The 19,278-nt window shown below is 41.6% G+C and overlaps 1 protein-coding gene across 6 annotated transcripts in view; it reads right to left on the reverse strand.

Moving 5' to 3' along the window:
* SPATS2L (spermatogenesis associated serine rich 2 like) overlaps positions 1–19,278 on the reverse strand; it is a 184,631-nt gene that overhangs the window by 81,857 nt on the left and 83,496 nt on the right. For all 6 annotated transcript variants that reach the window (XM_065930871.1, XM_065930874.1, XM_065930875.1 and 3 more), the window contains one exon: positions 14,784–14,844. In XM_065930871.1, coding sequence (XP_065786943.1) covers positions 14,784–14,822 — 39 coding nt within the window. In that variant the 5' untranslated portion in view covers positions 14,823–14,844. The remainder of the gene's footprint in view (positions 1–14,783; positions 14,845–19,278) is intronic.

Here is a 19,278-nt window from a genome sequence, read left to right on the forward strand (position 1 = left end):
GAAAATCCCATGGACAGAGGAGCCTGGTAGGCTGCAGTCCATGAGGTCGCTAAGAGTCGGACACATCTGAGTGACTTCACTTTCACGCGCTGGAGAAGGAAATGGCAACCCACTCCAGTGTTCTTGCCTGGAGAATCCCAGGGATGGCGGAGCCTGGTGGGCTGCTGTCTATGGGGTCGCACAGGGTTGGACATGATTGACAAGACTTAGCAGCAGCTTAGCAGCATCCAACAGTGGTTCTCAGCCCTGGCTGCAAACTGGAACCACCTGGTGAGTTTTAAAATGTACCTACATTCGGGCCCCACCTCAAGCAATTAAATATGGGCCTGGATGTTTACCATTTTTTTTAAGTTTTCCTAGTGGATCTGGAAGTTGGTGGTGGACAGGAAGCCTGGCGTGCTGCAGCCAATGGGGTCACAAAGAGTCGGACGCGACTGAGAAGCTGAATGGAACTGAAGCGGCTCTGATGTCCACCCAGAACTGAAAAGCATGAGTGAGAAATAGAAGGGAAGGCATGAACAGCTAAGGAAGACTATGGAAACAAGAGAAAAGAAGGTGGCTAGGACAAACCTCTTTTTAGGTATAACTGCTTACCCTATCAACTAATTTACCCGTGCCTACTATCTACTCATCCACACTTCTGCATAGTTTATGCAACATTGTCATTTTTAAAACATCAGTTCTAGTTTAGAACAGTTTTACTTTCTGAGAAGGTATTTCAGTTATTTACTGCTGCATAACAAGTCACCTCAAAACTTCGTGGCTACAAACAAAAAATCAGTTATGATATTTCAATGTTTCTGTGGGTCAGGAGTTGAAGAGGATTTCGGCTGAGAAGGTCTACCTTGGGGTCTTTCAGGCAGACAGAGAGAGGAGCCGGGGCAGCAGGGGAGGGGGCCACTGGTGCAGCCTGGGTCTGGCTGGCCATCTCTCTCTCTCCATGTATTATGCTCAGGCATTCTCCATGTGGTCCTTCTGGGTTCATCTGGGCTTCCTCACAGCATGGAGGCCTGAGAATAGTTAGACTGTTGACATGGCTGCCCAGAGTTTCAAAACAAGGGTCCCAACTAGTGAGCAAGAAGCTCAATCACCCACTATGAAAGCTACACAGAGTCAATCAAAGCCTACCCAGTTTTAAGGGGAGGGGGCACAGACCCCACCTCTTAACGGGAGAGATCCTGTTAGAGTTACTAGAAAATACCATCTGGCTCAAAGGGTTAAGGCCACAACAACCCAGGCTTCTTTCCATCAACTCAGGATCTATAGTTTCTCAAGTCATTGAGCACTTAGGGGCAAAAAAGCAAATTAATGCAATAGTTACAATACTAAATGAAAATTGATTGCTGAAAGAAGTTACAAAACTTTTCTGATTCCTAGAAATAAGACTGATAAGTTGACTTGTTTTTGAGTATCTGATACTTAAACGACACTTTTCAGATGAAGTATCTTCAGTTCAGTTCAACTCAGTTGTGTCTGACTGTTTGTGATCCCATGGACCATAGCACACCAGGCTTCCCTGTCCATCACCTACTCCTGGAGCTTGCTCAAACTCATGTCCATCAAGTCAGTGACGCCATCCAACCATCCCATCCTCTGTCATTCCCTTCTCCTCCTGCCCTCAATCTTTCCCAGCATCAGGGTCTTTTCCAATGAGTCAGTTTTTCGAATCAGGTGGCCAAAGTATTGGAGTTTCAGCTTCAGCATCAGTCTTTCCAATGAATATTCAGGACTGATTTTCTTTAGGATTGACTGGTTGAATCTCCTTGCAGTCAAAGGGACTCTCAAGAGTCTTCTCCAACACCACAGTTCAAAAGCATCAATTCTTTGGTGCTCAGCTTTCTTTATGGTTCAACTCTTACAACCATACATGACTACTGAAAAAACCATAGCTTTGACTAGATGGAGTTTGTTGGCAAAGTAATGTCTCTGCTTTTTAATATGCTGTCTATGTTTAATTTAGTCCATGACACATTTTTCATATCAGAAGTTTCACCTTTCATCTACCACATATAGGTTTGATGTATATCTGAAATAGCTGCTATTGGTAGCAGCTACCCTACTAATTTATATTGAGACTAGCAATGGACCTAACACATATTTCATTTCACCTACTTAGCTGCTAGCATGTATTCAGTGTATACCCACATGTTCCCCATAAGTGCACTTTATTCTTCCTCGTATTTTCCCAGAAACACCAGACCTGCACATAATTTAGGATCAGTTCAGTTCAGTTCAGTCGCTCAGTTGTGTCTGACTCTTTGCAACTCCATGGACTGCAGCATGCCAGGCTTCCCTGTTCATCACCTACTCCTGGAGCTTACTCAAACTCATCCATAAAGTTGGTGATGCCATCCAACCATCTCATCCTCTGTCATCCTCTTCTCTTGCCTTCAATCTTTCCTAGCATCAGGGTCTTTTCAAATGAGTCAGTTCTTTGAATCAGGTGGCCAAAGTATGGGAGTTTCAGTTTCAGCATCAGTCCGTTCAATGAATATTCAAGACTGATTTTCTTTAGGATGGACTGGTTGGATCTTTCTGCAGTCCAAGGGACTCTCAAGAGTCTTCTCCAACACCACAGTTCAAAAGCATCAATTCTTCGGCACTTAGCTTTCTTTATGGTCCAACTCTTACATTCATACATGACGACTGGAAAAACCATAGCTTTGACTAGATGGACCTTTGTTGGCAAAGTAATGTCTCTGCTTTTTAATATGCTGTCTAGGTTGGTTATAGCTTTTCTTCCAAGGAGTAAGCATCTTTTAATTTCATGGTTGTAGTCACCATCTGCAGTGATTTTGGAGCCTCCCAAAATAAAGCCTCTCATTGTTTCCATTGTTTCCCCATCTATTTGCCATGAAGTGATGGGACCGGATGCCAAGATCTTAGTTTTCTGAATGTTGAATTTTAAGCCAACTTTTTCACTCTCCTCTTTCACTTTCGTTAAGAGGCTCTTTAGTTCTTCACTTTCTGCCATAAGGGTATTGTCATCTGCATATCTGAGGTTATTGATATTTCTCCCAGCAAACTTGATTCCACCTTGTGCTTCACCCAGCCCAGTGTTTCTCATGATGTACTCTGCATATAAGTTAAATAAGCAGGGTGACAATATACAGCCTTGATGTACTCTTTTCCTGATTTGGAACCAGTCTGTTGTTCCATGTCCAGTTCTAACTCTTGTTTCTTGACCTGCATACAGATTTCTCGGGAGGCAGGTCAGGTGGTCTGGTAATTTAGGATAGAGTGAAGTCGTTTTTTCAGCCAGCCTTTTATATCCACACATTGTTAGGATTTAGGAAAATATTTCTGTTGAGCTTGAGCAACTTTCTCTGATGAAATCTATACTTGGATTTATTAGTGAAGACAAAAAGAAAATGGGAATTTTATTTTTACAGGCATTTTGGTTTTTGTATTTTTTTTAAGTTTTAATTGATTCAACTCCCTTTTTTTGGCCACACAGTGCAGCATATGGGATCTAGTTCCCTGGCCAGGGATTGAACCTGTACCCTGTGCATTGGAAATGCAGAGTTTTAACCATTGGACCACCAGGGAAGTTTGATTTTGGTATTTTAATCAAAATAGAAAAGTGAGATATTTTAAACTTATCTTTTGCTTGTAACTTAGAATAGTCAGTAAAAAATATTTCCTCACTTCCTTTGGAACTTAATGTCTCCACTTGAGGGAGGAAGCTAATTATTGACATCTACTCTCCCTGTGGGTATTTCCCTCTGCTCATTCACAAAGCTCTTCAGATAAAGAGTACCATGAAGGTACTAGTCACTATTGCACTTTAATCAACACCAAATCAAGACGTTAGGTATCCCTTGTGCCTGCGTGCTCAGTCACTCAGGCGTGTTCAGTTCTTGGCAACCCCGTAACTGCAGCCTGCCAGGCTCCTCTGCCCATGGATTTTTCAGGCAGGAATACTGAAGTGGACAGCCATTTCCTCTCAGGGGATCTTCCTGATCCAGGGATTGAAACCACACCTCCTGCATTGCAGGCGGAATCTTTACCACTAGCTCCCACTAGCTTACCACTAGCGAATTCTTTACCACTAGCTTACCACTAGCCCTAGTCACCCCCTTAGTCAACACCAGAACAAAGGAGTTAAGTTAATCTCTAGATTATGTTAATCTTGGGTATTTCTTCATTGTGGCATGAAGGATGGAGACCATCTCTCCACCATGGGAACCAGGAACATGCCCTGTCTTTAGGGGAAGTGTATTTGTTCACCCACATACTTTTTTTTTAAACTTTAACAGATTGACCAATTTTAAGAAGGTATGCTGATTTAAACATCAGTAAAAATTATAATTTGTCTGGCCAGATGTTGTTTTCCCAATGATTTTATGATTTTGTTTGCTTTTTCTCTAAAAGTGATAAAAAGAGTTAAAACTAGTTTGTGGATTCAGCCTTAGTCAAATAGCTACAATTACAGTCTGAGTCAATAAAAACCAAATGGGAAAAGAATCTGGAAAAAAATGGTTATATGTATACATATAAGTGAATCACTTTGCTTATGAAACTAACACAATATTGTAAAGTGACTATACTCCGAAGTAAAATTAAATTTAAAAATAGATTGGAAAAACTAGGAAAAAACCAACAAACAAACATCCACTGATGGATGAGTAGGTTAAGAAAATATGATATATACATACAGAGGAATATTATTCAGCCTTTAAAAAGAAGGAAATCCTGTTATATGTAACAGTGTGGATAAACCTTGAGGACATTATGTTAAATGAAATAAGTCAGAAACAGGACAAATACTGCATGATTCCACTTATATGAGGTATCGTGTTAATACAGTCAAACTCATAAAAGCAGAGAGGAGGAACAGTGGTTTCTAGGGAATGGAGAAAAGAAAATGGGGAGCGGCTGTTCAGTGGGTAGAAAATTTCAGTTTCTCGAGCTGATTAAGTTCCAGAGATCTGCGGGCAACACTGTGCTAGATTAGCAACATCGTAGTGAATGCTTTAAAGAGTAATCTCCTGTTAAATGCTCTCACTACAATAAAAGAAAGAAAAACGTTTAAGTATCATGGTTCTTCAATCATCATTTCAGTACATTTTTATGGATAATTATCTTCAGGAACTGAGCATCAGACATATTCACTACTATGTATAAAATAGATAATTAACGAGCGTCAACTGCATATCACAGGGAGCTCTATTCCAAGCTCTGTGATGACCTAAATGTGAAAGAAACCCCAGAAAGAGGGGATATATGTGTACATGAAGCTGATCAGTTTTGCTGTGCAGTGGAAATTAATACAACGCTGTGAAGCAACTATGCTCCAATTAGGGAAAAAAGAAAAAATGAGCAGCAGAGTTTTGAAGGATCTGTAGACAGTCATCAGACATGCCACACAAGTGAACCATAGATGTGGCTTATAAACAGTTTAGCCACATTTTTATTTAAACAAGAAACTGAGTATAGAGAGGTTGTGTGCGGTGCTGCGCTTAAGTCGCTGAGTCAAGTCCGACTCTTTACCATCCCACAGTCTGCAGCCCGCCAGGCTCCTCTGTCCCTGGGGATTCTCCAGGCAAGAATACAGAATGGGCTGACATGCCCTCCTCCATGGGATTTTCTCAACCCAGGGATCAAACCCAGGTCTCCTGCACTTCAGGCAGATATCTTTACCAGCTGAGCCACAAGGGAAGCCCAAGAATACTGGAGTGGGTAGCCTACCCCCTCTCCAGGGAAACTTCCCAACCCAGGAATCCAACCAGGGTCTCCCGCATTGCAGGCAGATTGTTTTATCAGCTGAGCTACCCAGGAAGCCCAGAGAGGCCTCCAATGGACGCCGCTGATTTATATCAGGACCAAGGCTGCCATCAGCTTCTTTGATCCATGGTATGATCCCCTTTTTTGTCTTTTTATGGTGCTTCTGAAGTGGGAAAGTCCATGGATTCATCCACTATTAGAGCTGGAAAGGATTTTGGAGCTCCTCCACATGAAGGAGAGTCCTCATTTGGTAGATAAGGGTACTAAAGCCCAATGTACCAAAGGACACACAATTTTTCAGTAAAATTAATGCATTCTTTGTTTCCTTAAATGTGGTTAGAGTATACTTGAATAGAAAATGAGACTCCTAAATCATCCCTTCCCTAGAAGTCATGAAGACTCCCTATGTTAGTCGCAGTATGGCTCATCTGCTAAATAAAGGAAGGGAAATTCTAGTAACTGTATTTTAATTTACTAATTAACAGTGGCTCTCAAACATTTTATGGATCCTTTTCAATAAGCATATAAATCTCATGCTTTTACATGATTCAATTCCAAAGTAGGTATTTCAGTTTCCTTTGTAAACCTAAAATTGGGTTATCCTCTCAAAAATCTCCCTCTGCGGGAAACAGAGGTGACCGGCAGCCCAGCTACCATCCCTCTGGGCCCACCCAAGCTACACTCCCCCACCCAGGCACGCAAGTCACACTCCCCCTGGATGCACCATGGATGCCTCAGGTAGGTGGGAGGGTGCTGGCGGAAGTTCATCACAGGATGAGGGTCCCCCAGCCGGGGTCTGAGGATGCCTCATCCACCTGCACAAGCTTCTTAGAACTGCGCTCACTGCCCAGAGAGACTCTTCCGACCCTGCTTTCTTGTCTTCTCCTTCTTTCAACAATGGCGGACGGCATGCCTGGCAGCCTATAAACTCTCCCTGCCTGCCCCTAATGCTCTTTTACAAGCACCTACCCTGCTTCCCACCCCAAGAAATCTCTTACTCACGTAATCCCACCTTGGCTTCGGCTTCTGGAGGACTCAAATGAACACAAATACGCCTCTTCTAATATGCCTTTTCCCATCTTTTTCTTACTGACATCTAAGGCTTGCCCCAACACAGGGAGGCACACCCCACTTGCTTTTTCTTTCTTCCTGCTGTCTGAGAATCCCTGTTACAGAATCTTGGCTCAGTTATTTAACTAAACAGTGATTAACAAATATTTGGGGGGCATAAATTCTGTGATATTACTACTATAGAAGCTACTGAGTACACAAATAAGTTAAAAGTCCATTTGCACTTATAAGGGGCTTGTAATCAAGTTGTGGATAAATCTCAGAGAAAAAGTGGTTTTAACAATAATACAAGCAGTGCGCTGTTAAGTGCTGACTCAGTCAATCTAGCTACCTACCTATTTAATCTGTCTGGACAGACTTTTAATGCTCAAGGTCAGAAGAGAAGAAACCATTGCAACTTTATCATTTTGTGTGTGTGTGAAAAATAACCAGAATATTGGTAAAGTACCCATAAATTCCAAGGGATTGCCAACAGAGGTAACTTTTATTCCTGTCACCAAAGGTTTTAATTTTTACATGCTCTTGTATCACTTAGCATTAACCATCTATCTTGTATCTACCTCTCAGCCACAGAGCAAAAGGGGCTATGATGAAAGGCTGGAAGGAGGTGAGGGGCAGGAGAAACAGAACAGAAACACTGTGAATTCCGATTGTGTAACTTGGAAAAAAGCAATGTGATGCTAATCCTACAATAGTAAATTTCTTCTTATCCCCAGAAACTGATGCTGACATTTCCATTTATTCATTCAGTTCCTTTAGACTCCTTGTCAAATCTCTTCTAGTTGCCAAGCAACAATAACAGCAGTTCTGTACATAAGCATTAGGCAATAACCACTGTCAATGTTTCTCCTTTCTTTGAAAGGGAAATTTAATGACCCTTTCCTATGAGAAAATGATGACAGAACCTATGCCTGGTGAAATCTAAAAGCTGTGTGTGTGGTTTGTGTTTTTGCTGCCTGAATCCAAGGACTGAGCTAAACTGACCTAAACACTATTATAAAAGGATGAAATAAAAATTTGCTCCAATGCTTGCATTGTTTGGTCTTTAAAAACAACTGCATATCATTAAAACTTGTCCACATCCCATGAAATGAGTTCTCTATTAAATGGAGTTAATATTTTAAAGATGCATGATGATGGGTCTCTTCTGTACTTTCTCTGATCCTGCTAAAATCTCTTTAATCAAACTTGGGTTTTTCTGACAATACTCCTCCACAGTAAAGAATCTGCCTGTAATGCAGGAGACCCGGCTTCGATCCCTGGGTAGGGAAGATTCTCTGGAGAAGGGAATGGCAACCTACTCCAGTATTCTTGCCTGGAGAATCCCATGGACAGAGGAACCTGGTGGGATACAATCCATGGGGTCACAAAGAGTCGTACACAACTGGGCGATTTCATTTTCATACTTCCACTCCTCCATGTAAAGACTTGAACCATATTTCAGTACTTTGTAAAACATGGATCAAGACAGTTACAGGAAAAAATAAAATGAAATGGAACATCTGCCCACCTATTGAGGACAGACTCCAAGACACAAAGTTTACGTGAGGCACCAGCACAAAGGTTGAGATGACCCCTCCCTGTTCCCACTGTGGACCAAGGCTCCTCTCCTCTTATCTAGTCCTCCTCCTCCATTTTAATGAGTCTGTATGATTATTGTTTACAACCCAATTTACCTCTATAACTTTAACAGCTCAAAAAGCTATTCACAATAAGTGACACATTGCAGCAAGGATATTGTAGACTAAGCAATTCCCCATTTCCATATCATCATATTTTCTAGCCTCACTTATTTTCTGTGAGGCTCAGCAACAGCTATAAAAGTTTGAAAAAGTCAAGTCCAGTTTTATGTTCTTTTTCTCATTTGGGATTTTTATTATGTTTTCTTTCTGATCTTGTTTCTGTGTGAATTATACTTTGAGTTCCAAACAAAAACATGAACTCCTTTTTAATAAGCTCTTTTTCCTTTTTTTTAAAATAATAAAATACACAGATGAGCTCCCCCTTGGGCTCTGTAGTTCACAGGATTAAGAGTTTGTAAAGCTGCTGTACATTTATATCGTATTTGATGACTTTGTCAGGTAGGTTTTAGTTTCATGTCCAACCTACAGATCAGGAAACTGAGGCCCAGAAAAGTCAAGTGAACTCGCTCCAGACTGCTCAACTAGTAACTGGGGAGAGCTAATAATCTCTGCTTCTGTTTCCAATCTCCACTCTCCTTCCATGACTTTACCTGGCTGGAGATCACTTCCCGAGCATACTCTATGGCTTAAGGGTCACTTTTGGTTGGGATTTGTTATCAGATGAAAATTGTACATTCAGCAAATATTATTTTGTAACTCCGTCTGTAATCCCATTTTACAAACAAGGAACTTCTTGGCTTTCCATCACCAAATTGTAGTGCTGAATTGTATTCTATTTAAACTGATTTATAACAATGCATGAAAATATCTGGCTAAAAATGTTATTTTGTGGATGTCAGTTGCAATAATCTTTCCTTATTCAGATGAGAATTACATCTAAAACTTTATAAATCAATTTAGTTTGGTACCCTAGTGCTTCACATGAGAAATAATGTAATAGTCACCACTGAGTCCTATCTTTAACTCATCTATGAGTTTCTAGTGTTAAATTTCTTTTTCTTCTTCTTCTTCTTTTTTTTAAAGGCATTACTTAGTATAGAGCTGTAAAAAGTGAATTGGCCCTAAATATAAGATCCCCGATTGGGTTCCCCAGGTGGCACAGGGGTAAAGAATCCAGGCAACACAGGTTCGATCCCTGGGTCAGGAAGATCTCCTGGAGTAGGAAATGGCAATCCACTCCAGTATTCTCGCCTGGAGAATCCCATGGACAAAGGAACCTGGTGGGCTACAGTCCATGGGGTTACAATGATTTGGATGCAACTGTGCATGCATATAAGATCCCTGATTTGCCTGAAGATTTTGTTCTGATATCTTTCTTTAACAAAGTGAGATATTCTTCCTATTTTCTGGAGAGGGTACAGTGAGATAAGACTGGTTACTCACCAAAGGACCTCATTTGTTATCACTGAAACCTACCTGAGACCACCTGTATTTGATAACTGTCTCATAAAGATGCTGTTTTTCTACAGAAGCACAGGGAGTCAACCTAAGTAACCTAAGCTTGTTTTTAGAAGTGATTTAAAACTTGCTTTATTTAATAAAAAAGAGAGTACTAAAATGAGATGACACTTCCATTAACCTACATTTCAATTTTCAAGAACGCTTGAGGTTTTGCAAAATATTGTGAATGGGAAATTTGTCTATAAAGAACGCTAACAATTCAAGCAGGCAGGTTCATTCAATTGTCATCCATTCATTTATTTAACGCACGCTGGGGTCAGCTATGTGCCACAACCAAGAATATGAAGACAAGAAAGGCCCCGTGCCTGCCCCCAAGCAGCACACAGTCTCACTTGGGAAGACAGACCACTAGCCATCACAGGACAGGGGCGGAAGGCAGAGAACCCACTGAGGCACAGAGGGGAGCAGTAGAAGGGCCAATAATTCCGGAGGCGCATGAGGGCAGAGAAAGGAGGCACCTGAAGGGACTCCTAAAGGGTAGTGAGTGAGGGTCCCTGGGGAGGACATCCCAGAGAGAGGAAACTATCTCTGCAAAGGCCTGGAGGCAGAAACATTCATGGTCAGGATAGCTGCACTGAGGTGGGAGTGGAGCAGTGGCTACAGACACAGGTGGCAAAGCAGACAGGGTCAGCTCACACGGCCGTGCATGTCACACTAAGGAGATTAAACTCTGACTTCAAGAACACTTCCGGAACTTCCCTGGTGGTCCAGCAGTTAAGAATCCACCTTCCATTGTAGAGGACATGATCCCACAGGACTAAGATCCCACATGTCAAGGGGTTAAGCTCCACAGCTACAGAGCCCGCGGGCACACCTAAGACCCAACACAGCCCAGAATAGAATGAATAAAGAAATAGTTTTTTAAAAAGAATACTTCCAATTCAAATCCTTTCAGTCATAATCCAATAATGTAAAAATACTTTAAAAGAGTCACAAAGATTGTCAATTGCAAATGTCAGTTGTCTTGGATATGAGACCTGAAGTTATGTCTTTGGATTAAAAGCTGCATGAGGACGGAAATGATGCTCTCACCTCTTCCTTTCCAATTCATCCAAGAGTGGACCCACCAGAGATAAGTGAGGAACTCATCTCACTGCAAGACTTTAACTAAGTATTTAACTTCCCACAGTGCTTGACTAGTGTATAAACACACCACACAGATTTGTTCTCACATCTCCTAAGAGCTTATAATTTATAATGTAAGACATAACAGTTGTTATTATTCTTAATCTTCAGAACTGAAATGTCACTGCTGTGTGACAGATTGGGAAACAAACTAATCATAAAAAGGCCATAAAAGCTAATAACTAAAGGAAATAAAAGTGCAAAAATAAATCAATGTGAAATTACAAATGATCAGAATTTTCAGTTGTTTATTATGATTTACTTTATTGAGCTAAGAAATCTATTAACCTTTTGATATGGGAAGATGGAGTTTACTGAGTTCGAGGAGCTCTACTTTCACTGTCATGCAGATGGATAATATTTACAACTTAAACATCACCCTCTTTCAAAATAATGCCAACACTTTGATAAGTTACTGAAATGCAACAGCAAAAACACCATCTACTGTTAATCTTCACACACACATGTGACACTGGGCGGGACAAGCATATGAATGGGCGCCTAAGCCAGTGCATGGAGCATTCACACTGAACCTCTATGGTCTGTGAGATGACGGATCAGCCTCCGTCCACATTTTGGCTCTCCACTACCTCTATTTTGAATAAGACACTCTATCTGCTGAGCCTACCATATTGGTCTGTCCACTGGCCATGTTTTGTAGGGAATCAATTATTATGACTGATTCTTTAAAGTGCTTTTCCTTCTCATAACCCAACTTTAAGAGCTGTTCAGCCCATCCATCAACAGACATTTGAAAAGGAGCCAATATTTGGTCAGCACTGTGGTGCCAAACTCAAGCTTCTCCAACTGGGAACACACTCTTGCCCGAGGGTAAGACTGTGAGTCACGGAGAATATGAAGCCACAATTTAAAAGGGCACAGACTTCTGCCACTATTCACTCAGTGGTCAATAAGTGAACACAGTTCTGTATTAATAAAATATAAGGAATATATTATGGAATACAATAGATAAAAAATGTGCACCCACTTTTAAGATAACACAGAAGACCCCAAGGAAATTCTCTGTGGAAGTTGGTTTTGAGCATGTCCCCAAGTAGGCGGTTTGTTCTTCTGTGCTCTGGGGTTATTTTGGTGGAAAACTCAGGAAAGCGGTAATATAGAGGAAAGAGCATGAGGAAGAACCAGAACCAGACAGAGCTGAGTTTAAATCCTTGCTCGTTCACATTCCCTGAAAGTCTGACTTTGACCAAATCACTTTGTCTCAAGCCTTTGTATCTTCATCAAACAAGTAGTACTTGTTTATAGATCTTCATGTTAAATAACTTTTCCTGGTGCTGGGAAAGATTGAATGCAGGAGGAGAAGGGGACGACAGAGGATGAGACGGTTGGATGGCATCACCGACTCGATGGACATGAGTTTGCGCAAGCTCTGGGGGATGGTGAAGGACAGGGAAGCCTGGTGCTGCAGTCTGTGGGGTCACAGAGTCGGATACGACTGAGGGACTGAACAGCTAAGCACAGCCGACAAAGCCGGGGAGCTTTTAGAAACACACCGTGTCAGCTCATGTTCCTGCTGAATTCCGTTCAGTGGCTACTTTGGCCCTTTGAATAAAACCCTACATGTTTCTATGTCAGGTTCTAAATTTTGGGGGGCACAGAACTCCTAGGACAGTCTGGTAAAGACTTGGGGGTCCTTCTCAGAATAATATTTAACTAAAGTTCATAGGATTACAGAGTAAATCACTCATATTGAAATAACGCTGACATTAATAAAAAATTTATGCTACAGTAATATATATGTGCTTATCTGTCAACATCAAATAACACAATAGGGTGGCAGTTCTGTAGCTTCAGTAATTCTACAGTGCGTGCTAAGTCGCTTCGGTCATGGCCGACTCTTTGCAACCCTACAGACTGTAGCCCACGAGGCTCCTCTGTCCATGGGATTCTCCAGGCAGGTATTCCTGGAGTGGGCTGCCATGCCCTTCCCCAGGGGATCTTCCTGACCCGAGGATGGAACCCTTGTCTCAGGCAGGTTCTTTACTGCCGGGCCACTGGGGAAGCTCCAATTTTGCAACAGAGATGAACAAACAGCATTTTAGGATATCCGTAACAAATGCAATTTGATATGAAGATATGTGCGATTTTTAGTTGTGAAAGTCACAGGTACTCCAGCTACTCCTATGGGTTGTTTTTCTCCCTTGCCTACATTCATGATCGAAGGAAATGCTAAACTTCATCCAGATGTGAGTAAAGATGAAAATTCGTCTTTCCCCGTCCAGCTCCGTGGACCCCTGGCTTCCACTCACGGATGCCGTGGGGCTTGAGGGACACACAGGTGAAGAGCCAGAATTCTACCAGTGCCGGTTCGTGCTCTGCTCTCTGAGCTCGCCTCCCATCACCATTCCTCTGCCCACCGCACTGTGGCTAACCGGCCACTTGCCCACTTGCTCTTTGAACATGATGAACTTTCATCCTCCTCAGGCAGCTGCTTTCGCCTTTCTCCCTGGAACACTCTGCCCTTGGGTCATTGCACGGTGTTCCTCTCCTGTTTTCTCGATCTCAGCTTGCATCCGCTGCTCTGAGAGGGCTGCCCTGACCAAGCCCACCTAAGTATCCACCTACCTGCGCCACCCTGCTGTGTTTTTCTCATCGTAACATCATTATCTGAAACGAGCGCATTCATTTACTTGTCCCTGTGTTTACTCTCTGTTTCCCTGCCCTAAAAAGCAAGCTCCCTGGGAGCAGGAGCCTCATCTACATGCTCAGTGCCACACTGAGGCATCTAGGACAGTGTAGAGGACAAAGTAGGCGTCTGATGCTTCTCAGCTAAATGGGGGCAAACTTACTAAGGATTCCAGCAATGCCACTTCTCTCATTGTTCATTCAGTAGTCGAGGTACTAGAAGGATACAAAGAGATGAAAGACAAACTCCTGCCCTCAAGCAGTTCACAGCCTAGCTGGGAGGCAGCCGGCCATGTAGAAAGCTGGAGGGAGTTCTGGAGGAGGCTCCTTCACTTTGCCGGGCAACCATGGACAAACCTCCGGGAGGGCCTCATTTCCCCTAGTGCGGATGAGTGGTTTGGACAAACTGGTCTCCATAATTTCCGATGATCCACAGTTGATGATCTTTTAAGAGCTAACAGTGCAAGGCAGTACATATGGCAGGTGAGGGGTTGTGACCCGAAGTGGAGGAAAGTCACAGAGGAGGACAAGATTTGGAAGGACTCTGAGATATCATCAGCCTCCAACAAATAATGAGGAGGGGGGATTTTCAGACTCTTGAACTCTGTGTTGAAAGAAACTGTAAAGGCCACCCAGCATGACCACTAGGTAAGGCTTTGGATAAGTCTGTGAGGCTGTTTTTGGAGATGTAACATAACACTCTTGCTTTTAGATGGAACCCAGCATGGTGGGTAAGAGTATCAATTGTAGAATGGCACTTCTGGCTTCAAATCCCAGTTCTGTTGCTTACTAGCTATGTGAACTCAGGCAAAGCACTTACCTTCTCAATTCCCTCCTCTGTAAAAATGAAAATAACTACATGGGGTTATAGTCAAGACTAAATGAGGAAATGAATGCAATAGGCATAACACACATTCAGTAAATGCTAGTTATGATTGTGTGGAATGGTTTTCTCCTGTGTCAAACTTATTATGTATCCCTCACCAACGCTCTCCCCCCCCAGCCCCCAAGCCATTTTCCTCTTGTTCCATTATAATTGAGTTTTTACTAGCTAGAGACTACATTATCCAGTTTGGAGTTTCTGCAAACCAATATATAATTATATCTTACCTTTTCCTTGACATTCACATGAGTATTGAGTTCGGCCATCTTGCTTCTAGTGGAGTAAGCCCTACCAAGAAGGAAAAAAAAAAGATTAACTTTCAAAATTGATTTCTCAATGTGTTGTTTTTATGCTCTCTTCCAATATAGTAAACAATTTCATTTCGCCATAATCATAAATACCTATTTAGAATATAAAAGTACTTTCAAGCTAAGCACTTGTCTTAGATACGATCTAAAAGCATGTTACTGTAACTTCAGATGACAACATAAAATCTTTAATTCATACTGTACTGATGCAGAAAATGACAAAATCAGACGGGTATGCACCTAATCTGTGTTCCTTACTATGTAAAAGAATGAGGTACAAAAAACAGTGAGAGGAGGAAAAGTGTACCTATTTTAACTGAGCACTGTCATCATCTCTCCTGCTTCAGTGTTTTTTAATCTCAATATAGCAAACACTGATTGAGTCTTTCCTGCATGTATGTAACTACACCAAAACACTCTAGGAAGAAACAGGAGAAATGGTTCCAGATTAAAACGTAAGAAACACATAACAGTTTTAAAACTTGCATTTTCACTTATCAGTATAGAAATATCCTTCTGGATCTACACATATATACCTTTATCATATTTTTAATGACTATAAATTCATGATCTCTAGTCTCAGAGGCACTTTTAAAACTGCCCATTATCATTGTTTCCTAAAGTTCTTTAGGTTTTAAGCCTTTGTTGTTCAGTCTTCTTTGAGAAGTGGCCACTATGAGAAGATCTTTATTCTTAATATCTAGCTGTGGCATTACCTTCTCATCTGGTCTAAATCTTTTGCCATTATTAAAGAAGATAGACCATAAGTCTTTTATAGTTTCAATCTCTTTCTGAAATTGAGCACAAATGACTTACAGTGGACAGATTGGTGCAGAAATTAGCAGCTAGACAGGCCAAGATATCAATATACTGTCAACTTGCATGTTTTGTCAATCAAGATTTACTTTCTATGTGCTTTTTGTCAATTAAGAACCACTGAAGCTCTTTCTTATGTTCTCTGACTTTCGCTACAAAGAAAGTATCTAGGGGACTTCCCTAATGATCTAGTGGTTAAGACTCCATGCTTCCAATGTAGAGGCCATAGGTTCAATTCTTGGTTGGGGAACTAAGATCACACCAAAATAAATAAATAAGTGAAACAAAATAGCTTACCTCAAAGCTAGAAAAACCAAGAGTGTATCTAGATTTGAAACATTCAAGGTTAACTTGCAAAAATTCTTATTTCTCCCCACCATTTTCTTTTAGGCTTAGGTCTTAAATAAAGCATAAATTCAGATCCATTACCTTCTGTTGAGCTTGGTAATATGTAACCTTAACTCTATCACCACTCAAATAAGAATCCATATACTATTATCTGTTATTAAAGATAAGGTCAGTTTTCATTCCAATCCCAAAGAAAGGTAATGCCAAACAATGCTCAAACTACTGCACAATTGCACTCATCTCACATGCTAGTAAAGTAACGCTCAAAATTCTCCAAGCCGGGCTTCAGCAATATGTGAACCGTGAACTTCCAGATGTTCAAGCTGGATTTAGAAAAGGCAGAGGAACCAGAGATCAAATTGCCAACATCCCCTGGATCATCAAAAAAGCAAGAGAGTTCCAGAAAAACATCTATTTCTGCTTTATTGACTATGCCAAAGCCTTTAACTGTGTGGATCACAATAAACTGTGAAAAATTCTGAAAGAGATAGGAATACCAAACCACCTGACCTGCCTCTTGAGGAACCTGTATACAGGTCAGGAATCAACAGTTAGAACTGGACATGGAACAACAGACTGATTCCAACTAGGAAAAGGAGTACGTCAAGGCTGTATATTGTCACCCTGCTTATTTAACTTCTATGCAGAGTACATCATGAGAAATGCTGGGCTGGAGGAAGCACAAGCTGGAATCAAGATTACCGGGAGAAATATCAGTAACCTCAGATATGCAGATGACACCACCCTTATGGCAGAAAGTGAAGAAGAACTAAAGAGCCTCTTGATGAAAGTGAAAGAGGAGAGTGAAAAAGTTGGCTTAAAATTCAACATTCAGAAAAATAAGATCATGGCATCTGGTCCCATTACTTCATGGCAAATAGATGGGGAAACAGTGGAAACAGTGGCTGACTTTATTTTTCTAAATCACTGCAGATGGTGATTGCAGCCATGAAATTAAAAGACGCTTACTCCTTGGAAGGAAAGTTACGACCAACCTAGACAGCATATTAAAAAGTAGAGACATCACTTTGCCCACAATGGTCCGTCTAGTCAAGGCTATGGTTTTTCCAGTGGTCATGTATGGATGTGAGAGTTGGACTATAAAGCTGAGCACCGAAAAATTGATGCTTTTGAACTGTGGTGTTGGAGAAGACTCTTGAGAGCCCCTTGGACTGAAAGGAGATCCAACCAGTCCATCCTAAAGGAGATCAGACCTGAATATTCATTGAAAGAACTGATGATGAAGCTGAAACTCTCATACTTTGGCCACCTGATGCGACGAACTGACTTATTTGAAAAGACCCTGATGCTGGGAGGGATTGGGGGCAGGAGGAGAAGGGGACGACAGAGGATGAGATGGCTGGATGGCATCACTGACTCAACGGACATGAGTTTGAGTAAATTCCGGGAGTTGGTGATGGACAGGGAGGCCTGGCGTGCTGCAGTTCATGGGGTTGCAAAGAGTCGGACACGACTGAGCGACTGAACTGAAATATTAACGTTAGAAACAGTAAAATTTTATTTACAGCTTCCAAATGATACTGCCACTGACACATGAATTTGGGCGCTGTGGTGGGGGAGACCCTGCATACTCAATCCCCAGAGAGACAGCTCCTTTCCATATACTCTGCAAAGAGGGCCCATCGCACTGGATATACCTCCCATTTCACCAGCTCTTCCAAATGGTAAATCCTGTATCCTCTGTCTTGGCATAAGGGAGAAAGTAAATAATGCTAGCTGGCAATAATGTCTGGAATTCATTCTCATATATTTTTGCCCCTGAGAGTTACTAGTAAAAGACAATAGGATTATCTTCTGATTATCCATAACAGTGAATAGAGAGAGTATGTGAAGTATAAGGAAAAATATCAGGTGTTTTTTGTTTTTTTTAATAAGCCATAGATGTGAAACCTTTGGCCAGTTATCACAGTGCCTGCAAGATGGTCGATAAGCATGATATCTGAAGACATTTGAACGGTTGATTTTCCTATTCAAATGGAGGTTCTGGCATTATGGATACATACACGGCGTATGCATGGATTTTTCTACATGTGATAGTGTATGTATGTGTGAGAGAGAATGAGGATGGGGGAGGTAGTGAAAGAGACCCAGGCTGCGTTAGTGGAGTAAGGAAGGCTCGAAGGATACAGGGGGACTTGGGGCTGTGTGTCAGGATGAATCTGAGCCACAATTCCTCTCATCAGACTAGATTATCTAAGTCTTCCAGACACATCCGCTCCTGCCATTATAAAGGTGTGAAATCTGATAGAAAAAGGGTTTTGTTTTTGTTTTACTTTGATGTCTAAGATTTGAGTGTGCAGCATTTTCTAAAGCTGGAGTGTTATAATCTACAGAAGAATCAGGGAGGAATTCCACGGAGCACAGAAAATTTCTGAGATCTGAGTAACTGGCAGTATGGAATGGTGAGCTAGATTCAAAGAAATACACAAATTTCCTTGGCAATTCTCTTTCTCATTGGCCTCGGTGTCTAAGTCAAGGAAGACTATTCTTTGGTTGTGATGCCGGTAAGATTAATTACAATATTATTTTGGTGGGGGGAGGAAAAGGCTGGCTGTGAGGGTAGAATGGGGCTATTACAGGTTCCTGAGATGGGAAGATAAGATAAAAATAATTTGTAGGGAGCTGTTATTTGTCTATTTTATGCTCTTTTTTTCTTTCTCCCTCTGCGTGAAGGGCTGCCTCTACAGGCGATCCCTTCCAGCTGGACTCTAATGGCCTCTGCATGCCAAGGTTCTCCACTGGTTGGTGTATAACAGAGAGACTGAAAAATCAGCCACAGCTCCAGTTATGGAAACTAGAGGAAAGATTTCAATATAAACAGAAAGTAAATCTGGTTTGCCTTAAAGAATTAAGAGTTTAAGTGGTTAGAATTAAGAGTTTAGATTGTTAAATTGGGTTTCATTAATAAAGACAAACAACGAGGACAAGGCTGATCTTCATTGTCTAAGGTCCTTGCTGAGTGTCCACACCTGGGCTTGGCAATAGCCCGCCCAGAATACTCCGAAGCACGCCTCACCCTGGCACAGCATCAGTGTTCATTGCCTTTCCTCTGACCCCCTCGCTTTTATGAAAGCTTTTATGCTATGCTCCTGTTTTCTGGGATTCTGTTCTCTGTTATGAACTGTATCTGGACAGTCAGATCCCCTGAATATGACTTGTTTAATTTGTATAGTTAAGGGACTTTTCCTCTAAGAAACAATATATTGGCACTTCCTCCTAAATGACAGGT

The sequence above is a fragment of the Muntiacus reevesi genome, chromosome 3 (genome assembly GCF_963930625.1).
Source record: "Muntiacus reevesi chromosome 3, mMunRee1.1, whole genome shotgun sequence".
In the NCBI taxonomy this organism is placed as follows: Eukaryota; Metazoa; Chordata; class Mammalia; order Artiodactyla; family Cervidae; genus Muntiacus; species Muntiacus reevesi.